Source organism: Rhineura floridana, chromosome 3, assembly GCF_030035675.1.
Source record: "Rhineura floridana isolate rRhiFlo1 chromosome 3, rRhiFlo1.hap2, whole genome shotgun sequence".
Taxonomy (NCBI): Eukaryota; Metazoa; Chordata; class Lepidosauria; order Squamata; family Rhineuridae; genus Rhineura; species Rhineura floridana.
In genome coordinates, this window is record NC_084482.1 from 209,632,125 (window position 1) to 209,649,978 (window position 17,854).

The following is a 17,854-nucleotide window of genomic DNA, read 5'->3' on the forward strand; positions in this document are numbered from 1 at the left end:
TTTAAGTTATCAAGTATAGAGATGGGGATGTGGTGGGAAACACTGAATAATTCATTTTTTTCCCAGACGCCTTTTCTGAAAATCAGAACAGACTATGAAATATTTTCTTTTGGAACAATGAAGAAATGTTCAAAACAAGTCCCTCGTATATTTCCTCCCCCCAAATGATTTGTAAAAACTATGGAACTGGAAGACTTTTGTTTAGGATTATGTACAGTATGAGACGATTACAATTCCTGTACGCTAAGTCATGTCCTGAGTTGTGCTCTGAGACAACAACACTCAAAGCAAGACGCCTTCCTGCCTCTAGGGGGCACTGCCACTATCAAAAGAGAAGGAAGAAGGATTCAGGGCCTTCTTAGCTTGTGGGCGTCCTCTTGTTGGTATTGCTGGTGCATCTGTTTCTGGGCCTTAGATTGGGTGTGGGAGACAGCACAAAGCAACACAAAGTAACAAAGTATACTTCAGATTTTAAATTTATCTGAGTTCAGAAAACTGAACTATATTTTAGCTAGATCTGTTTTCTCTTCATAACCCCAACATAATTCATAACTGACTTCCTACTATTACGATACTTTGCTGCAAAATCCCCACACACAACCGTAGCTCAATGTTGCAAGCTAGCCACTAAATCAATTCTTTTTCCCCCTTCACTCAGCAAAATGGTGAGACCAACATGTACCATATGGAAGCATTTCCACACTACAGGTTTTTCTGAGAGAAAAAAGTGATTTGCAAATACTGTCAAATGAAATATGCATTTTCAACTGATAAAAGGGTGACAAAACATATCCTTGAGTGTAAGAAGTGTCATGTAGACATTAAAAAAATCCTTTATGGATGAAAATAAGGAGGGCTATGATTATTGAATAACTATATTATTATTATTATTATTATTATTTTATATCCCACCCTTCTTCCCTAGGGAGCTCAGGGTGGCAAACATATATATAAAAAACTTTTTTAAACCAATCACATTCTGAGGTACTGAAATATTGGAATTCTACAAAAAGATATTAAAATTATGTATAATTTCTTTATAAATATTATCATCAATGATGCAAACGGAGCCTTACCAAGAGAGGTGATGATCTTGCAAATCTCCCACATAACTTCCCCATGCAGAGCTCTCTGGTCAGGATCCAGCAGAGCCCACTCCTCTTCTGTGAAATACACATCCACCTCCTCAAAGGACACTGGGCCCTAAAACAAAACATTTTCTTTTTTATGGATAATATAGACATTATCTATTAGCAAAATCCAGAAGACTCGTCAAGGAAAGGTAAGTGGGTGTTATCCCATAGAATGCAAGCTTTCTGGAGTGGCGTTCAAGCCTTCATAGAGGGCAAGTTTGACAAAGCAAAGCAAAGGAGATGGATTCATTTTGGCCCAGGGAGGTAAGCAGGAGAGGCTTTTCTTTCCCAGAGTTCCCCACTGCTCACAGCCTGGATGATATGGGGGCCTCCTCTTGCTTCAGGGTCAGGTGAGTCTTCCTCTTCCATCTTTGATCTGTGCTCCAGGGAAGCCTTCAACCGGGCACAAGAGCCACTTCTTCCAAAGGCTGCCCTGACAGGAGGTGCCACCAAGTCCTGAAAAGCCAAATACATTGTTGGATGAGTGAAATATTTTACCAGAGCAACCAAGTCTCCCAGAAGGAAAAGCAGGTTTCTTTGCTGCATTTGAGAGCGAGTAGACTGCTCCTGCCTATGGAGGGTCTTCAAAGTGCCATCATATTCCTCTACAACAGGGGTTCCTAAACTGTGGTCTGTGACTTTCATTCAGGTGGTCTGTGGCATGTTTGCATTAAATATGCATATTGAATTTTAGTTGTATTTTTATTGCTTCTTGTATTTCTCATATATATCTTACATTGTATTTTATGGCATTACAATTTGAATTCTATGCAATGCAATAAAATAAGCAATAAAAATGTATTATTTATTTATTATTTATCAATTACATTTACATACCGCCCCATAGCCGAAGCTCTCTGGGCGGTTTACAGCAATTAAATTAAAAACCATACAGCATCTAGCACAGCGCATTGCACTTGCTACAGCAGGCAGAAAAAATAACTAAGTAGTTCACCAAGAGCCTCAGTAATTTTCCAGTGGTCCGTTGGGGAGAGGTGAGAAGTTTGGGAACCACTGTTCTATCACTAAGTAAGGGCACAATGCAACTCGCATTTATACCAGGCTTAGGGGAGTCGGATGCAGCTGAGCAGGCTGGGTCCCGGCTCAGTCTGGCTATGCCGGCGTAAGTCCCTCAGCCCGGTTCAGTGTAGGTGAAGCCGGCGTAAGTCCCGAAAAAGGGGAGTTCCAGGGGCATGTCAGGAGAGGGCCCAAGGTGAGGGGACTTGGGACACATCCAACTTGTGTTCGGAGCACTCCTGCAGGTCCCAATTCAGACAAAAGTTACACTGGGAAAAGGTAGATCTATGAACATGGGCTCCCACTGGGAGAAAGGGCGGGATATAAATCTAATAATAAACAAACACAATAGAAGTCAATAGAGGGGGCTTACTCCCCAGTAGGGGTATTTGGGATAGCAGGCTTCTACCTTCTAGTCCCTGTGCACAGCACCCAGCTAAGCCAGCATTCAGACAACCCAGAGGCTCCTGAACGGTAACTGGATGCGGTAGAACTTTACGCTGGCTTCTCTTGCACCGGCACCACTTACGCCTGCTTCCCGAGCTGGATTCCTTCACCTGATTGTTATCATCTGTGGTTTGTTAGCTCTTTATTTTTTCTTTATTTAGAAATATTTTTCATTATTGAATGTAAATTGATGTAACAGTTCTCTGCTGCATCTGAGAACCAGCAGACTGCTTCTTCATCTGGAGGTTCTCTGTATATTTATTTATTTTATTACATTTCTATACCGCCCCATAGCCGAAGCTCTCTGGGCGGTTTACAGCAAAAAAACATTAAAAACAAATATACAAATTTAAAAACACATTTTTAAAAAACAATTTAAAAACACAATTTAGAAAATTTAAATTTAAACACCTATTCCTGTGAAACTAAGTAGGACTTTATCATTTGTGGTTGATAAGCTCCGTTTTGACCCCGTAAATGCCCGCAACCGTTTAATGTCCTGCCAGGACACTATTAACCCCCCTGCCTATTAACACCCATGCCTGATCAAAGTGGGCGCTAATTCTCATGGAAGTACAACTGTTGATTCATTCAGCACTGAGGAGGAAACAAAGACGCTCTGTCCCCTGCTGTGGGTGTTGCGGGGGATCCTGGCCAGATCAGCTGAGCAGGCCACAGCCTTTCGGGGTGAAATGGAAGGGAGTCTCATTTGCTCTTTTCAGCCCCTACACCCTAGCAATCAGTTGATCCCCTCCCTTGTTTCCAATCGCATCTCCTGAGGGGTCTCCTAGCCCACTCCTCACTGTCCGGCCTTCCTATTCCTCCTAGGCAACCTCCCCAGCAGCTCTGGGACTGACTCCCCTTCACCCAAATGCACAATTGGGGGGACGGGAGAGAGTGTGGCCAGCCTGGAAAACTCAGAAGGGGCCACCGAAGCAGCCTGTGGGAAAATCCGAGGCCTTTTTGCTCCAGTACAAGAACCAGGCAGGTAGAGGCTTGGGCAGAATTTATTAAGCCATTAATTCCTCCTATGCGTGACACCTACAACCTTCCCCTGGCATGTCAACTGGGCTTCCTGAGGTTGCAGAGAGGAGGGAGAAGCTCCGCTCCCTGTTTTTTTTGGGGGGGGTCCCAAATGGATTAGCCCACCTCCCCGTAGGGGTGAAATGGGGCGAGGGTCTCGCTTGCTCTTCTCAACCCTGGGCACGCCAGCAATCGCCTGATTCCCCCCAATAGCTGCCTAGCTTGGAAACTGGGCACCTCTTCCCCTTCCTCGCTTCCCTGCCTTGCAGTGCCTCCGATGCCCCCTTCCCTGCACCCCTGGGGCTCCCCTGCACCCCAAATGCACAAAAGAGGGGGTCTCACCAACCAGATCCCAGAAACGGCGACCGATGCAGCCGCCTGGGTAACACAGAAGCCGCTTCTCTCCACGTGAGGAGCCGGGCAGGAAAGGATTTGGGAGGGGGAGCCTTTCCTCTAGAAGCCCACCCCCGCTTCCTCTCCAAATTCCCTTCCTCTCTAGGAATCGAGTTGTTTATTTTAACCCCTAGAAGGCCGAGCAGCAACACTCGCCAAGCAGGAGGCAAGGAGGTCACGTGCATTCCATTCAGAAGGGTGTTTGGGGGGGAGGCACGCGAGGCGGCTCAGACATTTCCCCTCCCCGTGATGGCAATGGATGGGAGCCGGCCGGGAAGCATGCGTTGCTCCTCCCTCCCCAACCCACGGGTCCCTGAAGTCCTGGTCTGGGTCTTCTCTTTCCTTTCCTGCCTCTCTGGTTCACAGCGAATGTTGTTGTTGTTATGTGCCTTCAAGTCGATTACTACTGTTTCGCCCACTGAAGCAATTTAAGAACCTCATTTTCATGCCAGACTTTGTCACCTTTCTCCTGTACATTCTGGACCCCTGGATCGTATACTTTAATGTGCTGAGTTCCACTTTAAATCACACAAAAACATAGGTAGCTCTAAACAGCAAACATGCCAAGTCAAAAGACTCCCAGAGATACCAATGGATCAAAGTAGTAAGATCTAGTACTGACTTTTGGGGCCCGAAATAAAATAAATGAAAAGATTTAACATAGGCTTTCTCCAGAATTAAGCAGGGCTGGACTAGGAATAAAAACAAACAAGTAAATATTCAAAAGTAGTAGGAAACCAGTTCCTGCTCCAAGTTCTGCTAAAAACTAAGAGATAGAATACCATTCACTTTTACCCACCAGGACAATGCCCAAGAATAAAAGATGTTTGGGATTCAAACTATCTCTCTCCACTTAGCCAACAAGCATCCATTCCTGACATGGGCCGGTGCTGACCAGGTCATAAAACAAAACTCAGACACCATTAGACTTATGACTCAATATTTGATTTGATCCTGTGTTGTTCTGTCACAGGCTTGAAAGGGTCACAGAAATAAATTCTCTCCTTTCTTTTATTTGTTAATATAGGAGGGACCTGCATTTTCTAAGGATCCCTTTGGCACTGTTATTAGAGCTCTCCCCACCATTCAGACATCCCATTGGCAGGAAAATATAGGGCTTGCTTCTGGGTTTAATCTCAAAGTCCTATGGCAAGAAGAATAGCTCCTTGTGCTCAAGAACTCTTAGCAACCATCTTTTCAGCTCTGACAGCCTCTGGCCAAGGCACAGAAAATCATCTGGTTCAGTGCCCCAGTACCCAGAAGATAAGTTTTAAAAGGATGTAACACTCCCTTGTGGTTTTTTTTTTAAAATGGGATCCATCTTCCAACAAAAGCTCTTTCCATGTTCCAAGTATTATTACAGTATCAAGATCACAGGGTCCAAGAACCCTGGGAACCAGCTCTTGTAAGGCACCCAGCAGCTGCCAACTTACCACGGCTGAAAAAACAAAAACAAAACCAACCCTACAAGGCAGTAGGCTGCCACCACTCCTTCTGTCCACCAGTTGGGGCCAGCGGACTCTCAAACCTTAAGTTAAACGGATGTCCCTGGGATTCCAAAGCAGCAAAACCCTGACTCTTTACTTTCGGGAGCCCCAGGAAAGCCAGTTATGCAGTAGCAAGTAGCCAGGTTTGGCCAAGATGCTGGACTTAGTACCAAGACTTACCTGAAAGAACACACACCAGGGAATTTGAGGTAGCTTTATTAAAAATAGCTCATTAAGAGTTACAGCATAAAAAGACTCAGAGCACCCATAAAAGTTAGTTATAAAATGCCATCAATAAGAAAAGTATTGAGAATTATAGGAAAATATAAAACAACAAAACTAAGCCTAGCTCCATGGAAACCAGCATACCTTAGGAATGTTGACCCCGCTAGGAACAGCACAATGCATCACCCAGATGTTGCAAGAGTCAGGGAAGGGGTGAGGCAACATGCAAAGCATGATTAGACCAAGGAAAAGACTAATTCTTAATGAAAAAAGCGTAACAGATTCCCTGGCTAACACATTCCAGTACCTTTTCCTCACAGTGTGCATGCAGTCTCACAGCTAACAGGAGTGGAGGACCTTCAGTGCCACTCTCACCCAGATATCACAGGTGGCTTCAGTAATAACATCATGACATGGCTGATGAGAACAAACTGCTTCCCAGCAAGAAGATCTTACCCCCTAATTCAGCATGGCAGAGCCACATTCTTAGGCCAAAAAAACCTCAGGATTTCTTGACATATGGTTTCTCCCCTATGTCCATGTTTTGATCAGTAGTGGGGTCTTTGTTCAAATGGAAGGCTTTTCTGCACTCAAAGCTTTGATATATTTTTGCCCCAGGTGAATTATTTGATGACAAGTAAAAGTCACCTTCTCATAGAAGACCTTTCCACATTTCAAACATTTATATGATTTCTCCCATGTGAATTTTTTGATGATTAGCAAGATATGTCTTCCGACTGAAGCTCTTTCCACATTCCATGCACTGACATGGTTTCTCCCCTGTGTGAATTCTTTGATGAGAAGTGAGATCCGTCTTCTGTGTGAAGCTCCTTCCACACTCTAAACATCTAAACATCTCCCCTGTGTGAATTCTCTGATGACTATTAAGATGTGTCTTCCGCTTGTAACTCTTTCCACATTCCAAGCATTTGTATGGTTTCTCCCCTGTATGAATTCTCTGATGAGAAATGAGATCTGCCTTTTGTATGAAGTTCTTTCCACAGCCCAAGCATTTGTATGGCTTCTCACCTTTATGGATCCTTTTATGCCTTATAAATTGAGAACTCTGACCAAAGCTCTTTCCACATTCCAAGCATTTATATGGTTTCTCCCCTGTGTGAGTTCTTTGATGAGAAGTGAGACTTATCTTATGCCTGAAGCTCTTTTCACATTCCAAGCATTTGAATGGTTTCTCATCTGTATGGCTCCTTTTATGCATTATAAAATGAGAAGTGTTACCAAAGCTCCTTCCACATTCCAAGCATTTATATGGTTTCTCACCTGTATGAATTCTGTGATGAGTAGTGAGACTTGATTTCACTGTGAAGCCCTTTCCACACACCAAGCACTTATATGGTCTCTCCTCTGTGTGAATTCTTTGATGATTAGTGAGCTGTATCTTCTGAATAAAGTTCTTTCCACATTCCAAGCATGTATACGGTTTCTCTCCTGTGTGAATTCTTTCATGGTAAATGAGCTGTATCTTTTGACTGAAGCTCTTTCCGCATTCCAAGCACTGATATGGTTTCTCCCCTGTGTGAATTCTTTGATGACAAGTGAGATAAGTCTTCTTTCTGAAGCTCTTTCCACATTCTAAGCATTGATATGGTTTCTCACCTGTGTAGATTTTGGAAGTTTTCCAATTCACATGGTATTGAATTGTTTCCTTTCTTCCATCTTGGTTTTTTCGGATGGCAGTTTCACAGTAGTTACTGCCTTTGTAACCTTCTGCAATGAAGACAGGAAACTCATTAGAGCCTGAGGTAAAAACAGAGCCTCAAATAATTGAATAATCCAAATTAACACTTGGTTTAAAGCAGAGGAAAAACCTCTTTTGGTCCAAAGGCCAGATTCAAATTAGGCCAACCTTCTGAGAGTGAGAGAGTCCAAAGCAGAAGTGGGCATGGCTGAAGTGGGTATAACGGAAGACAAAATACTTTACAATATTTTTAAAAATGCACACACATGCAGGCAGCCTGTCTCTTATCTCTAACCTTACTACTGTGGGACGCCTCCTGCTCTTTACTTACTGTTATTTTAGCACTGTAGTGCTTACCACTAAAATAAGAGATAAGTGTTAGCACTATGGTGTTTAGATTGGAGATAGCAGATCTCCATTATGTCATATGATGTCAGGTGACTGACAGATGGGCATGGGCTAACCAAAATTGATTCATGTGAGCACACCAAGAGGCTTAACAAGGCTATTCACACTGTGGGCTGAAAGTTCCCCACCACTATCATAATGAAATGATAAGACTGAGATGAGAAGCAGATCTTTCCACTTGTCTGTCTGTCTCTCTTCCGTGGTGATAACTAACAGCAGGGATGCTATAGATTGCTGGAATGGGACCTCAGAGACCAGGCTCATGCTTAAACATGAAGTTCATTGGGTTGTCTTGGGCCACTCAGTTTCACCAAACCTAGCCTATCTCACAGGGATGTTGATCAGGTCAATGTAACAACCACATGCGTTCTCTTCTGAACTGTTCAGAGTGATGGAGGTATACAAGTATGACTAAATGAGGATTGTGCTAAATAGAAGGGGTGTGTTGGCCTCCATGCTGAAGTTGGTTTCTAGTTTCCAACTCATTTGCTCAATTTCTGGAAACTTAAAAACACTAAAAAAGAAAGAAACTCTGCAGCTCCCTGAACTCCATATGCCCTGGATGAGAGGCAAGACAGATGAGAGGCACACGTCTCTTAGCACATATCTAACCATCTCTGGTGGCTGGTGATAACTGATTGCTGGGATGCTATAGAATGCTGATATTGGACCATGGAGATCCTGATACATGCTCAGGCATTAAGTTCATTGGGTTGTCTTGGGCCAATTACTGATAAGATTGAGACGAGAAGCAGATCTTCTCACTTATCTGTCTCTCTTCCGTGGTGATAACTGACAGCTGGGATGCTACAGAAGGGGCTGGAATGTGACCACGGAGTCCAGGCTCATGCTTAAGCATGAAGTTCATTGGCTCATCTTGGGCAAATCTTTGTTTCTCCAAGCCTAGCCTAGCCAGCTTCACAGGATTGTTGATCAGGTCAATGTAACAATCGCATGCATTTTCTTCTGAACTGTTAGGTGTGATAAGAGGGATACAAATATGACTAAATGAAAAAGGAGAAGGCCATGGATTGTCCTAAATGCAATGTCTATGCAATTTATGAGAAAATGGGGACGAAACAGTGTCTAATTTTTCACATTACTATTTCACACACTGAATCTCTAATCTGAAGGAGTGGCCCTCTTGCTCAATATGAAAGAGATTTCACTGAAGAGAAAAACCCAGAAATCAAAGGGAGGACACAATTACTAAAAGGATCTGAAAATATGACCCACAATACATGAAACATAGGTTCATTAGTATTGGGAAAAAACAGCATGCTAATATCTCAATGTGTGAAATGTGGCAAGATGTTAACAAATGAAAGTTTTAAACCATTAAATCCTATAGAAGCATTTAGAAACAAAGCATGTTAGTGATAAAAAAGATCTGCTTGACTCCCCACCCCAAAGAATGGACAAGTTTTTGAAGAACAAAAAACAGCTTCATCATTGATAGGAGGGACTATTCCAGCTTTTTCACAAAGTCCCTGAACATGCAAAACAAATGAATTGCTTTCTCCACAGAGAAGCACTAGGTTCCAAACATATTGGTGAAGTTCTGCAATCTATTCTACAAAAATGTGTGAAAATTGTTAATTCCATCAAAGCTTCATGCAACTTCTCTACAAAGAAATGGATTCTTAACACAAAACTCTGTTGTTTACGTCTAGAATTAAATGATTGTCACATGCAAAAGTACTCACAAGGTTGTTCAAATTCCAACATGTCGTACTGGTGTGCTTTTGAAATACAATGTATGCTTATTCAAAGACTCATTCAGCCTCTTAAGGTTGTCATACCTTGCAGATATGCTTAGCTGTTTGAATAAAATATCTCAGCGCAGGGAAGAAATGTAGCTAATGTTGCCAAAGTTTTGAAGTTCAAGTAGTAAATAATATCTAGAATTGGCCAGTGAAACTATCATCCATCTGCTGCCACTGAGTACCACCTATCTTTGTGAGAAAGGCTTCTCAACAATGGTGACCCTCAAAACAAGACCAAAAAACCGGTTCAGCCAGATGAATTGAGATGTGAGCGAGCCTTTCTAATATCACCCCTCACTGGAATGACATCTGGAAGAACAAACATGCCCATTTGTCAAACTGAAATCATGACTCTTTTTTTAAAAAAATCACTGGTTTTCAATGCTTCTTGGCCTTTTGCTAAGATTGTGTAAAAACTACTGGGTTTCACTTATTAGCAATGCTATGTATGTTGCTCTGTGAATTATCATCTTAGGATTGATACTGTGCATCATTAGCACTACTAAGCATAAATCAAACGTGAAAATGTGAGAGGGGGTCCCACGTTATAGGTTGGGAGTCAGAGGTGGGTCTCGGGTCTGGACGAGCTGAGCTAGGGAAACAGGGAACCTTACTGAGAGAGGCCACGATCCCCCAATTCTCCTCCATGACTGCCCTATGCAGCGCTCTCTGGTCAGGATTCATCAGAGCCCACTCCTCTTCTGTGAAATGCACAACCACATCCTCAAAGGACACAGGACCCTGAAAGGCAAGAAAACGTTTTCCTTTTTATAGATAACAAACATTATGGGTCCAAGGGTAGACCCACTGAAATTAATGAACCTAAGTTAGTCACATCCATTAACTTGAATGGGTCTACTCTGATTAGGACTAGCATTGAATTCACTAATAAGCAAAAAAGAGGAGCTTTTTAGGGTGGTACGAGGGCTCTTACATTCTGCCCCTCATGATACTAAAGAAACATCAGAAGCCCGCTGCAATGAATTTGCAGAGCACTTCCAAGATAAGATTGCTTGCATCCGTCGGGACTTAGACTCTGATGTTATTACAGATGATTCCATTGGAGTGTCCATTGGAGTGTCTTGTCCTTCATTGTTGGATGAATTTCAGTTGGTGCAGCTTGAGGAAGTGGACAAGGTGCTTGGAATGGTGCGGGCGACCACGTCCGCCCTGGATCCTTGCCCATCTTGGCTGGTGAAGGCCGGCAGGGCTGTAACCACCGGCTGGGCCAAAGAGGTGATAAATGCCTCCTTGAGAGAGGGAGTAGTCCCTGGTAGTCTCAAGGAGGCAGTAGTGAGACCTCTTTTGAAGAAACCTTCTTTGGACCCAGATGTTCTGAGCAACTACAGGCCGGTGGCGAATGTCCCTTTTTGGGGCAAGGTCTTGGAACGGATGGTCGCCGGCCAGCTCCAGGCGCTTTTGGATGAAACCGATTATCTGGATCCGTTTCAATCCGGTTTTAGCACCGAAACAGCCTTGGTCGCCCTGTATGATGACCTTTGTCGGGAGAGGGACAGGGGGAGTGTGACTCTGTTGATTCTCCTTGATCTCTCAGTGGCGTTTGATACCATCGACCATGGTATCCTTCTGGGGAGGCTCGCGGAGTTGGGGGCACTGCTTGGCAGTGGCTCCGCTCCTACTTAGCGGATCGTCGCCAGAAGGTAGTGCTTGGGGAACACTGCTCGACACCCTGGACTCTCCATTGTGGAGTCCCTCAGGGGTCGGTCTTGTCCCCCATGCTTTTTAACATCTACATGCAGCCTCTGGGTGCGGTCATCAGGAGTTTTGGAGTGCGTTGCCATCAGTACGCTGATGACACGCAACTCTACTTCTCCTTTTCACCTTCTTCAGGTGAGGCTGTTGATGTGCTGAACCGTTGCCTGACCGCGATAATGGACTGGATGAGAGCTAATAAACTGAAACTCAATCCAGACAAGACTGAGACACTGTTGGTGAGCTCTTTACCTGCCCAGATGGTGGATGTTCAGCCTGTTCTAGATGGGGTTACACTCCCCTTGAAGGAACAGGTTCGTAGTTTGGGGGTCCTTTTGACCCTTCCTTGTCGCTTGAGGCTCAAGTGGCCTCGGTGGCGCGGAATGCGTTTTACCATCTTCGCTTAGTAGCCCAACTACGCCCCTATCTGGACAGTGAAGATCTCGCCTCTGTTGTTCACGCTCTGGTAACTTCTAGATTGGACTACTGTAATGCGCTCTACGTAGGGCTGCCCTTGAAGACCGTTCGGAAACTTCAGCTAGTGCAAAACGCGGCAGCCAGGTTGTTGACGGGGACCCATTGGTCCGCGCATATAACACCTGTCCTGGCCCGTTTGCACTGGCTACCTATTCATTTCCGAGCCAGATTCAAGGTGCTGGTTTTGACCTATAAAGCCTTACACGGTGTGGGACCGCAATATCTGATGGAACACCTCTCCTGCTATGAACCTACCTGTTCACTTCGTTCAGTATCTAAGGCCCTCCTCCGGGTACCAACCCATCAGGATGCCCGGAGGATTGTTATTAGATCCAGGGCCTTTTCTGTGGCAGCCCCCGAACTATGGAACAGCTTACCTGAGGAGATACGCCTGGCGCCTACGGTACTTTCTTTTAGGCGCCAGGTTAAGACCTGGTTATACTCCCAGGCATTTTAACGTTCATGTTTTATATTCAATGTTTTTTACTCTACCTTGTTGTGACCTTGTATGTTTTATTGTAACTTTGTATTTTAACTCTGCTGTTCACCGCCCAGAGAGCTATTCGCTATGGGCGGTCTATAAATAAAATAAAATAAATAAATAAATAAATTAAAAAACCTTGCAGTTTAAGAACATGCCTATAGTATAGCCAATAGATATTTCTATCAAACTTTAAAAAGCAGGGAGACTGGGCAGCTATAGTGAGTGCACCAGGGGAGCAAGAGACCTGACCTCCTCTCTGAGATACTGACTGCCCTATAAATCTCTAAAAATGCAAACAAAATTTGAGTTGGCCTTTCACAGTCCAATCCAATTCCTGTGTAGCTTGCAAAAATTTGGTAACAGGCAGGGCAGAGGGGAGGAGGGGAGATAGGAGCAGGCAGGAGGGGGGGAGTAGGAGGGGGGCTGGTTCAATCATTTGCATGCTTATTTGAATTCAGTGGGATTTACTCCCATGCAATCGTGCTTAGGATAGGTGAAACTGACTGGGGGAAGGGGAGGGGGAGAGGGAGAGGAGGAAGGGTAAGGGTAGAGAGAAAGGAGAGGGGAAAAGGGGAAGAGACTGGGTGGGTGGGCACTGGGCAAAGGGAAATACCCTTTCCAAAAGGAAAGCATTGTTAAAAAGTATTATTTGGGGGGGGGTCCCCCACCTTTTTATTCTACAACAGACACATGTAGTTTCCCACACAGATTTAAACCAAATATGTCACTGGCCATATCCACACCAGACATCTATTCCACTTTAAACAGGCATGGCTACCCCCAAAGAATCCTGGCAAATGTAGTTTATGAAGGGTGCTGAGAGTTGCTAGGAGACGTCCTATTCCTCTCACAGAACTACAATCACCAGAATTCTCTGGGAAGAGGGGCTGACTGTTAAAACACCCTGGCCACTGGAGCTCTGTCAAAACAACAGGAGTCTCCTAAAAACTCTCAGCACCCTTCACAAACCACACTTCCCAGGATTCTTTGGGGGAAGCCATGCCTGTTTAAAGAGGAATAAATGTCTGGTGTGGGCGTGACCCCCGATTAACCAAACCAAACAGCTGTTAGTTGCACTTTTAGAATACTGACAGTTGATTCTGAGTATGCCTGTGCTATCATAGCCTCCAAAGTTAATTTTCTTAAATTAACTAAAAATCAGTCATGCATTTTTCTAACTTTTAAACTGCAGAAGATGAAGGTCGGAGTATGGGACAAGGTTAGTAATAGGATTACAGACACTCTGTGAACATGGCTGATTTTTAGGGGGTATTTTCAATTTCACATGAGGAATGTTAAAAATCCATGCTGGCTATAGTATATAGCCATTCCTGTGGCTGTATAATACCACCCTATCTACTAGCCAGAAGACTCATAAAGGCAACATAGATAGGTATCATCCTGCAGACCTGAAACCTTCTTTAGTGGCTTTTTAGAGCCTCCCTACTGGGCAACTTTGACAGAAGGAGAAAAGGAAAAAGAAAACATTTCCCCCTCCAATAGAACAATGTTCCTACTAGCTGCATCAAAAAGGCCAGTTAAGGGGAGGTGGCTGGTCATTTTTCTCAGGGCTGAAGCCGTCTTGAGTGGCATGAAAAGCCTTTGGTGCAGGCAGGTTTGAAAGAAGCAAAAAGACTGGGAGACGCTCATTCATTCAAGAGGTGAGCAGGGGACAGAGGCACCCCAGCTGCCTCCAGCCTGTCTCTCTATGGTGATCCTTCCCCCTTACCTGATTTGATGCCACAGCAGCTGCCTCCCCTCTGCCAGAAAGAAGAGACGGCTGAGTAGGTCTTGCCGGCATCACTCCAACGGCTGTGAGAGACAAATGTGGTGGGAAGCCTTCAGCACGTGCTTGCCTCAGAGGTTAAGGCTGCTATCTTACCTCCACTTACCTAAGGTTAAACTCCATTGAATCCAATGGGATTCACTTCTGAGTAGACTTGCACAGGATTACAATTTACACAGTGCATGTCTAAACAGGTGCTACAAAATGCCCAGTTTTATATATTACTGATGTATATACCAATCTTGAAACAAATGCTGATGAAAGTTAAAGAGTAAAACACAAAAGCAGGACTACAGCTGAACATCAAGAAGACTAAAGTAATAACAGAAGAGTTATGTAACTTTAAAACTTGACAACAAGGACATGGAACTTGTCAAGGATTATCAATACTTGGCACACTCATTAACCAAAATGGAGACAATAGTCAAGAAATCAGGAGAAGGCTAGGACTGGGGAGGGCAGCTGTGAGAGAACTAGAAAAGGTCCTCAAATGCAAAGATGTATCACAGAACACTAAAGTCAGGATCATTCAGACCATGGTATTCCCGATCTCTATGTATGGATGTGAAAGTTGGACAGTGAAAAAAGCGGATAAGAGAAAAATAAACTCATTTGAAATGTGGTGTTGGAGGAGAATTTTGTGCATACCATGGACTGCGAAAAAGACAAATAATTGGGTGTTAGAACAAATTAAACCAAAACTATCACTAGAAGCTAAAAGGTTGAAACTGAGGTTATCATACTTTGGACACATCATGAGAAGATATGATTCACTAGAAAAGACAATAATACTGGGGAAAACAGAACAGAGTAGAAAAAGAGGAAGGCCAAACAACAGATGGATTGATTCCATAAAGGAAGCCACAGACCTGAACTTACATGATCTGAACAGGGTGGTCCATGACAGATGCTCTTGGAGGTCGCTGATTCATAGGGTCGCCATAAGCCATGATTGACTTGAAGGCACATAACAACATACCAATTTTATAATTCAGGTGTGTGAAAACCACAAATCAAAGTGCTGGTTTGTCCTTCCTTGCAGAATGATTCAGGAGAACATGAAAGCATCTCATGGATTTCCTGCATGCATCATGGAGGGAAACCATAGTGAGAGGCGCCCCATTCATTCTTACCATGCAAAGTGGCCCCTCCATCATTCTCCTGTACGATCCATCTGAAGTGTGGCTTCTGTCTGGGGTCTGATGGAGGCTTCTTGACCATGGAGAAGTCAGTGGCCACTTCTACAGGCAAATCCTGGAACCACAATTACGATCAACAACATGCAATGGAGAAGGATTCAAAAAAGGAATGACAGAGGCAATGGCCTTGAAGGTTTGGGACATCCCTGCCACAATGAGTTTGGCAATTAGTAGAACGTTTGGGGATACCCCCCCCACACACACACATTCTGAGCCCCTGGGAACTTTCAGGAGCAAATGCTCTCACCTGCTGCGCTTCCTGCTTCCTGTCTGCAGCCAGACTCAGGAGGAAACCTTCTGCCAGGGCCACCGCCTGGGAACTGGTCTCCGCTCCACATTCCCTCACCCAGCTTGCCATCTCCGGGGGAAGGACAGCCAGGAACCGCTCCAGGACCAAGAGGTCAAGGATCTGAGTCTTCGTGTGTCGCTCTGGCTTCAGCCACTGATGGCAGAGATGGTGGAGGCGGCTGCAAACCTCTCGGGGATCCTTGGCCCCCTGGTAGCGGAAATGCCTGAAAAAGTGGCGCTGCACATCTGACCTGAGGGTGTTCTCAACCGGAATCTTCCACACTGTTCTTTCCCAGAATTCCCCACTGCTTCCAGCCTGGATTATACAAGACCCTCTTCCAGCTGAGTCTTCCTCTTCCATCCCTGAACTGTTCTCCTGGAAAGTCTATAACGGGTTACAAGAGACTCCTTCCTTTTCTGCCAAAGAGCGCCCTGAGCCAAGACATTGGTGGGTAGGTGAATGCTGGGGCAAGAAGGCTTTGCCGGACCAAATATGGACGTGTCTGGCTAGCACCCAAGTTTCCTCCCAGAAAGAAAGGCAGGTGCATGACTAGAAACTTGTGGGGGAGGTTCCTTCATGTGGAACATTGAATTGTCCTGGGACCTTAGGGTGAACAGTGGGTAAGTAATCTTAAATACACAAATAAAATTTTGGGAGGTTTGTGGATCAAAATTTTTATTCAAAAGATGCAGCATCCATGCTCTAGTCTGTCTCTGAAAAATAATTCACCCCAATGTCTGCCTTCCATTGATACCACATCCCATCTTCACCCAAAGACCTCGTCCGCACCCCTGCCCTATCCCCTTTTCTGCTGCTGCCAAAATCTCCTTCAGCCTCACTGAAACTAAACTACCTGGACATTGGTTTAATTAAGGAATGTTACTTGAGTCAGTGTCTGGCTAGGATACAGCTTACAGAGCCATTGAATCCTCATCTACATAAAGTCTACATTTCTGATGAAAACGATTTTACTTTATAGTTGTATGACTGAGTGTAAAAGAAAGTCACAGCTCTTTGCTATGTTTGCGATGTGGTAGACTACTTCGGAATGCAGAGGTCTGCACTGCAGCATTATACTCAGGTATAATGAGTATAAACTGGGACTGTTACAGTACCATCTATATGGTCAATCAAGTCCCTTTTACAAAGGGAGATGCACGCAGCCATTTCACGCCTCACCGGGACACTTGGAAGAACTGGCACTTAAAATTAAAAAGGTAGCAGAGCAGCTTTTAAACTGACTGAGGGGGGAAACCCAACAGGAGCTGAGGAAGGTCCGGTTCGGAATAAACCTCCCCCCTGGGATAAAAACCAAAGAAATGATGAAATTTTAAAAGGGGTAGGCCTAGAAGTAGGCATTGTGAGAGCAGGGGCACAGGATATAAATTCAGAAGAGCAAAATTACCACAGGCCTAACCACAAGTGCCAAAGACACTTGAAGAGAGACACTGCTTACAAGTGCCTGTACGCTAATGCTAGGAGCCTCCGAACCAAGATGGGAGAACTGGAGTGCTTGGTCTTAGAGGAGAGCATTGATATAGTGAGCATAACGGAGACCTGGTGGAATGGAGAAAACCAGTGGGATACGGTTATCCCTGGATATAAACTATATCGGAAGGACAGGGAAGGACGTATTGGTGCCGGAGTCGCTCTATACGTGAAAGAAGGCATTGAATCCAGCAAGCTCGAAACCCCAAAAGAGGCAGACTCCTCCACAGAATCGTTGTGGGTGGTGATACCATGCCCCAGGAGGGATTTAATACTGGAAACGATCTATCATCCCCCTGATCAAAATGCTCAGGGAGACCTTGAGATGAGATATGAAATTGAGGAAGCATCCAAACTAGGAAATGTGGTAGTAATGGGTGACTTCAACTACCCGGACATAGACTGGCCACATATGTGTTCCAGTCATGACAAAGAAGCAAAGTTTCTAGATATTCTAAATGACTATTCCCTAGACCAGTTGGTCATGGAACCGACCAGAGGGACGGCAACCCTGGACTTAATCCTCAGTGGGGACCGGGACCTGGTGCGAGATGTAAGTGTTGTTGAACCGATTGGAAACAGTGACCACAGTGCTATTAAATTAAACATACATATAAATGGCCAATTGCCAAGAAAATCCAACATGGTCACATTTGACTTCAAAAGAGGAAACTTCACAAAAATGAGGGGATTGGTAAAAAGAAAGCTGAAAAACAAAGTCCAGAGGGTCACATCACTTGAAAATGTTTGGAAGTTGTTTAAAAACACTATATTAGAAGCTCAACTGGAGTGCATACCGCAGATCAGAAAAGGTACCGCC

At 44.4% G+C, this 17,854-nt stretch overlaps 2 protein-coding genes across 2 annotated transcripts in view; both read right to left on the minus strand.

Moving 5' to 3' along the window:
* Positions 1 to 4,073, minus strand: part of LOC133378922 (uncharacterized) — a 53,176-nt gene extending 49,103 nt beyond the window's left edge. Inside the window, 3 exon segments of the mRNA XM_061613535.1 lie at positions 1,077 to 1,203; positions 1,443 to 1,589; positions 3,963 to 4,073. Of these exon segments, the coding sequence (XP_061469519.1) occupies positions 1,077 to 1,203; positions 1,443 to 1,502 (187 nt within the window). The 5' untranslated portion in view covers positions 1,503 to 1,589; positions 3,963 to 4,073.
* Positions 4,074 to 5,714: 1,641 nt separating this feature from the next.
* Positions 5,715 to 17,854, minus strand: part of LOC133381471 (zinc finger protein 420-like) — a 37,393-nt gene continuing 25,253 nt past the window's right edge. The window contains exon 7 of the mRNA XM_061620630.1: positions 5,715 to 7,346. Within this exon, the coding sequence (XP_061476614.1) occupies positions 6,408 to 7,346 (939 nt within the window). The 3' untranslated portion in view covers positions 5,715 to 6,407. The remainder of the gene's footprint in view (positions 7,347 to 17,854) is intronic.